The sequence below is a fragment of the Limulus polyphemus genome, unplaced genomic scaffold (assembly GCF_000517525.1).
Source record: "Limulus polyphemus unplaced genomic scaffold, Limulus_polyphemus-2.1.2 Scaffold6482, whole genome shotgun sequence".
NCBI classification, from domain to species: Eukaryota; Metazoa; Arthropoda; class Merostomata; order Xiphosura; family Limulidae; genus Limulus; species Limulus polyphemus.
Window position 1 is genome coordinate 10,896 of NW_013672092.1, and position 6,921 is coordinate 17,816.

A 6,921-nucleotide genomic window follows, 5' to 3' on the forward strand; every position below is an offset into this window, starting at 1 on the left:
AAAAACTGTAAACTGTGTTATAGTTTTCTAACCATAATTGTTTTTTTAAATTATGGTTAGAAAACTAGGGATGAAAAAAAACTGTAAACTGTGTTATAGTTTTCTAACCATAATTGTTTTTTTAAATTATGGTTAGAAAACTAGGGATGAAAAAAAACTGTAAACTGTGTTATAGTTTTCTAACCATAATTGTTTTTTTACTATCAACATTTCTCTAAGATCTTCGTTTAAAGGAACAAAGAAAATATTGATTACTTGCATCTGGAAACACCTGAAGAATCGAAGCACTGATTGCTTGAGCGATATCACGTGACACCGTTGAAGCTTTGGCACAAGCCATGCGGATCGTTTTCGTTGAAAAGAGTAGAGCAATCATTCCAGAGCTGGCACTACATCATCAACGTGTTCGTAAACTAAGGCTTCTTCTTCCTTGTACTGATGATAACATGACCTTCCCATCAGCACTTCTGCTACTGATGGTACCATGCATCGTCTCGGCGACTCAAACCACTGGTGAGTGTTGTATGTAGATAAGCTTAAGAGTTAACGCTTTTCTGAGTAGAATATTGCGGTTCTCGCAACACTGTCGAGTGTAGTTCTATGTTCCTCAAGCTGACCATCAAATGTCTGACTTACGTTACGTTGTTAGGGATACTGAGTTAGCGTTTAATAACACAGGCCTGCGACTGTTTTATTGTCTTGCAATTTTTGCATGCCCTGCAGTAATTCTTGTACGCTGAATCCGAAAATGATATACATTTTTCTCCACCACGTACATATTTTTCACAAAACGTCATAACGCAGTATATAAAAGAAAGGCCACAACACGTAGTTTTGAGAATAAAAGACCTAGATTTCATACACACACAAAAATCAGTATGAATGAGGATGCATATTCGTTGGACATCAGTGTTCTTCTCTTTTCTTCAGTTTGTTAGTATTTTTGTTAACAAACATAATAATAAAAAATGTTCATTGTGGTAAACAAAATAATAATTTGATCCAAGTATGAGTTTTTTCCTTCCCGATTTCTAAAAAAAAAAAATCCTTACGTGATAGAAAAAAAAAAGAATAATATTTTCGAAATCTGTGTAGCTGTATTAAGAAAAACCTCCTTATTAAAACAAAAAAAAAACAACATTTTTATGAAGTTTAAATTCGCAGGCCTGTGTAATAGTTACGTTTGCTGACTAAACAAACAACTAGTTACGCTAATTATAGTATTTTGGCACTTGTGTATAAAGTTAAAATCATAAATAATATTTAACGTTAAACTGGTACACAATTAAAAACATTTTATTTAGGCCTACCTATGGCCTTCAAAAAGTTGATGACTCTACATGTTTCGACGTTGTAATAGATAGGCCTAAATAAAAAGTTTCTGATTGTGTACCAGTTTAACGTTGAATATTATTTATGATTTTAACTAGTTACACTTTTATACACAGCAAACACATTTATAATATTTTAAAACTCGTATTCTTATCGGTCATTTGCATTAAGTTATGCTGGGTCTATTTCACGTCGCTGATAAGATTGTTTGTTTGTTTGTAATTAAGCACAAAGCTACACAATGGGCTATCTGTGCTCTGCCCACCACGGGAATCGAAACCCGGATTCTAGCGTTGTAAGTTCGCAGACATACCGCTGTGCCACTGGGGGGCGCTGATAAGAAATAAACTAATATCAGTTTTTAGTGTGTTATAAGATTTGATATAATAAATTGTAAATTAGTTTGTCGGAAAAAATTTTCTATAACACTTAAACCGTGTTATTGTTAACAATGGTCGATGGCTCCATCTGGTGTAAAAAATGTATTTTGTTTTATTTCACAATTAATAACACGTTACGATAAAAATACGTTGACAAAAGGTTTAGGATGAAACTCGGTATATTTCCGTCTGTAATATGGAGTTGGTATGTCTTAAGTTATGTTATGAAGTAAAAAGAAACACGTTGAGTAAAATGTCTTCAGGTGAATAACTGTTCAGAATATTCACAAGATCAGGCTTGCATTCTTTACAGAGGGCAAGGGTCGACTCAGTGCTAGAGCTTTGGATTTCGAATCTTGCGAGCTGTGTTCAAATCCGTGCGATACCTCAAAATATTCCTCACACTTTAAGCTGTAGGTGCGTTATAAGAATGACAATCAATCCTGGTGAATGTTACGGTGCTGCTGACTGGTTATTCCTCACACTTGGCGCTATCGGTGCGTTATAAGAGTAACGGTCAATCTCTTAGCGTGGATGGTGGGTATTAGGGTTTGTTAAACTGGCTGCCTTTCATCTAGTCAGTATTCCAAAATCAGAAGCGGCAGCAAACAACCATATAGCTTTGCCATAAATACAAAGTTCAAATACAAAAAATACATTCGTTACAGAGCCGATACGTTCTTACAGGTGTAACTGGAAAAGCGCTTTACATGCTCTGAAAATTTTGGATTGTTTGTTTGAAGTTCAGCACAAAGCTACATAGGCATTAAAAGGTCAGTTGTTATTATAATGAAAATAGATTGACTTGATTTTAAAGCTAATCACAAGAGTAGTAGGCTATGTTAAATTTTGTTTTCATCATTTAACTTCCAGACTATTAGAACTAGAAACACAACTCACTGTGCCTTAGATTTGATTAATCTGAAAAGAAAGTTAAAAATTAAGCTAAATCGTTTTCTTTGTTTTATAAATCAACTGAATTTCGTTTTAAATTAGATTTTCCTCCAACGGCGACGCTGTTCAACCATTTCTTTTCCCGATTCAAAGATTTTTTCTACGTAAGTGTAGAAAACAATTACGATTTGTACTTTTCTTCAATGTCAAGTAATGAAAAAAAAAACATTTCTGTAATCACGCGTTCTTTGTTTTTTTAATTATTACATTTTCCTTGACGTTGTTCGCTTTACCATAAAAAAAATATAAAATTGTAATAACTGTAATAATTAATCAATGTTAAAAACAATGATATTTTTCTAAACTTAAGATGATTTTAAAACATTTCGAAACACGGTTGGACTTGATAAATAAAAGAAATATAAAATTAATGCACAAACTTTTAAGTGTACATACTGTTGAATTGTTACATGTATTCTTCTTTGCTTTATACTTTCATGTTCTTTACTTAAAATAGATAAGTTTGAGAAAACAGTAATTGCTTGCATTAAGTTGTATCTGCATATTACACTTTGAAAGACAATAGTAGAATAAACGACACTATCATATACAAGAAATGTCGAAACTTAATGTTCCTTTCTGATTCAAAATACAAATGGTCGTCATGCTCTTGTTTATTATTTTAGCACAGGAGCATCCCCCTAACCCCCCATGAAAACACACACACACAAATATGTGATTTGAAAATAATGTAACTATTCTCTGTATGTAAAGCAGATCTTATTGAAAGTAATGGTCAGACCTACCATTTAGAACCAACAAGAAGGATGACATCTATAGATGAACTTTACCATCAAATTCAGTTTTTCACTGAGAACTACCAGGTAGAACCAATAAGAAGGATGACATCTCTAGATGAACTTTACTATCAAATTCAGTTTTTCACTGAGAACTACCAGGTAGAACCAATAAGAAGGATGACATCTCTAGATGAACTTTACCATCAAATTCAATTTTTCACTGAGAACTACCAGGTAGAACCAATAAGAAGGATGACATATCTAGATGAACTTTACCATCAAATTCAGTTTTTCACTGAGAACTACCAGGTAGAACCAACAAGAAGAATGACATCTCTAGATGAACTTTACTATCAAATTCAGTTTTTCACTGAGAACTACCAGGTAGAACCAATAAGAAGGATGACATCTCTAGATGAACTTTACATCAAATTCAAGTTTTTCACTGAGAACTACCAGGTAGAACCAATAAAGAAGGATGACATATCTAGATGAACTTTACCATCAAATTCAATTTTTCACTGAGAAATACCAGGTTGAACCAATAAGAAGGATGACATCTCTAGATGAACTTTACCATCAAATTCAATTTTTCACTGAGAACTACCAAGTAGAACCAACAAGAAGGATGACATCTCTAGATGAACTTTACCATCAAATTCAATTTTTCACTGAGAACTACCAGGTAGAACCAATAAGAAGAATGACATCTCTAGATGAACTTTACTATCAAATTCAGTTTTTCACTGAGAACTACCAGGTAGAACCAATAAGAAGGATGACATCTCTAGATGAATTTTACCATCAAATTCAACCTTCTTATTTATTTTGTTGTATATGAGTTTCGAGCCGCCAGCCTTGTAAAACCAATCGAACCACTGAAACTTAAATTCACAACCAAGATCCTGCCCCTAACTTAACCTCGCGTGGACGAAGGGAAACAGAAATGTTCCCGAGTACCCCCGGTTGTCTTCCTACCAGTATTTCCGTTACATCGGGAGTCAAAATATACACTAGTTAGTCTGTTCTAGCGCAAAGCCACATTGGGCTATCTGTTGTGTCCACCGCGTGGAATCGATCCCCAGATTTTAGCGTTTAAGTCCGTGAACTTACCGCTGACCCACCGGGGGGCTGAACGAGAGAAAATCGGTACTCTTATAAGTTACCTAATGTCTTCTAGAAGTTAATGTAGCTTTCTGTTACCTATAATGTCTTCTAGAAGTTAATGTAGCTTTCTGTTACCTAATGTCTTCTAGAATTTAATGTAGCCTTCTGTTACCTAATGTCTTCTAGAATTTAATGTAGCCTTCTGTTACCTAATGTCTTCTAGAAGTTAATGTAGTTTTCTGTTACCTAATGTCTTCTAGAATTTAATGTAGCTTTCTAGTTAATGTAGGTTTCTATAAGAATCAAAGAATCAATGTTTCAAGAATAAACTGTAAATTCTTAATGATAGTTTGTTTGAAGTTAAGCACAAAGCTACACAATGGGCTATCTGTGCTCTGCCCACCACGGGTATCGAAACCCGATTTCTAGTGTTGTAAGTCCGCAGACATACCGCTGTACCACTGTGTTGATGTTAAGCGCAAAGTTTCACAGGCTGTATCTGTGTTTTAGCCCTATTATTAGCCTTCAGATTTACAGCTGAGCCGCTGGGGAGGGGAGACAATATCTCAAAAATATCAGTGTTCCTACAAGATGGTAATACAAAAGTAAACGGTTTAAGGTTTGTTTTGAATTTCGCGCAAAGCTACACGAGGGCTATCTGCGCTAGCCGTCTCTAATTTAGCAGTGAAAAACCAGAGGGAAGGCAGATAGTCATTACCACCCACCGCCAACTCTTGGGCTACTGTTTTACCAACTAAGAGTGCGATTTACCGCCACGTTATAACACCCCCAAGGCTGAAAGAGCGAGCATGTTTGGAGGGACGGGGACCCTCAGATTGCGAGTCAAGCCCCCTAACCACTTGGCCATGTAAGTTAAACGACTTGAGAGAAACCTCTTGTCAGATTGCGAGTCAAGCCCCCTAACCACTTGGCCATGTAAGTTAAACGACTCGAGAGAAACCTCTGGTCAGATTGCGAGTCAAGCCCCCTAACCACTTGGCCATGTAAGTTAAACGACTTGAGAGAAACCTCTGGTTAACGTTTTAACCAAATAGTTTTGGTCCAGATTACCTTTTCCGTCTCTTACAGCTATTGTGGTAATTATTATTTCAGTCATTACCACAAGGTGGCTGACCAAGAAGGTTGTATATCAATGTATGTTTAAGTATTCTAGATGCTACTATAAAACTTAATTATCCAATTTGAGGATTCCCAATTTCATAATACACTTGATGATAGGTTTGATACACAATGGGCTATCTGTATTCTGCCCACCACGGGTATCGAAACCCGGATTCTTGAGGATAGAGAAGCTGAAAAAGACTTTTTTTTTGTTGTCGTTGAGTAAGCATATTTACCGAATCGGTAGATATAGAAACAGCTGCATGCCTATTGTGAAGAAATGATGCTCTTAATATGCACCTGGTACACTGATTGGTTGGTAGGTAAGGTTAACAGACGGACTGAGGGAGTAGCCCACCTGCATGTTTCTCCAAAAGTTTTGTCCTCATAGCTGGCGTGGGTGAAAATATGTGTCGCCTAATGGAAGAGCAGGTGACACATTTGTAAATCTGGACACAGATGTTTACAGAAAAAACAATAACAACTACTAGCTGATGAAGAGGAATTAAATTGTTTTGAAGTGTGATGTGTAGTCTTGAGACCAGTGGACTCAGTTTAATTTTGTTTCAAGGGCCATGAATGATTTTGTTTAGCTAGAGTCGTGGCGTATTTTATTATTAACAACATAAACTTAACTGAATTTTGTAGGAAGGTTACTACACTGGCCTTTAATTTAAAACTGAAATCATGACCGTTATAAGACGCTCAATGGGCAGGTTAACGTAAGGCGTAGAAAACTGTTTAGTTTAGTTTAGTTAATTAACTCATAATGCTTTCTTCCAGTAAATAACAACTTAGATTCCCAGTCCTGTAGCTCGTATAGTGTATAAAATAACTGATTTACAGTCAAAGAATACCCAGTTCTGGCATACAAGTGTAAACATCTTAACAAGAAATGAATTATAGATATTTAGTTGTTCTGTTTTCATCTTGTACTTTTCAGAAGTAATAAACAGTTTATTGTCGGATATACAGAGTATAATATATACTAGCAGAGACCAGCTACACATTTGCGGTCAAATTAATATCTTTATTGCAACAGTACTTCTTTAGATATTGGAATTCTAATCGCAAATACCGAAATCTATAAGTTCACTTGTCTTAGGCCTAACATTAATTAAGCCTTTATTAGGTACAACCCATGTTCGATAATAAGATAAATTATCTGTAACTTGTATATGTTTTTTGCTTTAGTTTAGTTAGGGCTAAACCTTACAGTACTTAATACTATCAATAAATAAACTTATAATGTTATTCTATGACCTAACATTAGACCTTTTTAAAAA

General features: G+C 35.2%; 1 protein-coding gene across 1 annotated transcript in view; it reads left to right on the plus strand.

Annotated features, from left to right (window-relative positions):
- Positions 1-315: 315 nt before the first annotated feature.
- LOC106473757 (calsyntenin-1-like) overlaps positions 316-6,921 on the plus strand; it is a gene marked incomplete at its 3' end in the record, with an annotated part of 40,311 nt that continues 33,705 nt past the window's right edge. Inside the window, exon 1 of the mRNA XM_013934437.1 lies at positions 316-513. Within this exon, the coding sequence (XP_013789891.1) occupies positions 339-513 (175 nt within the window). The remainder of the gene's footprint in view (positions 514-6,921) is intronic.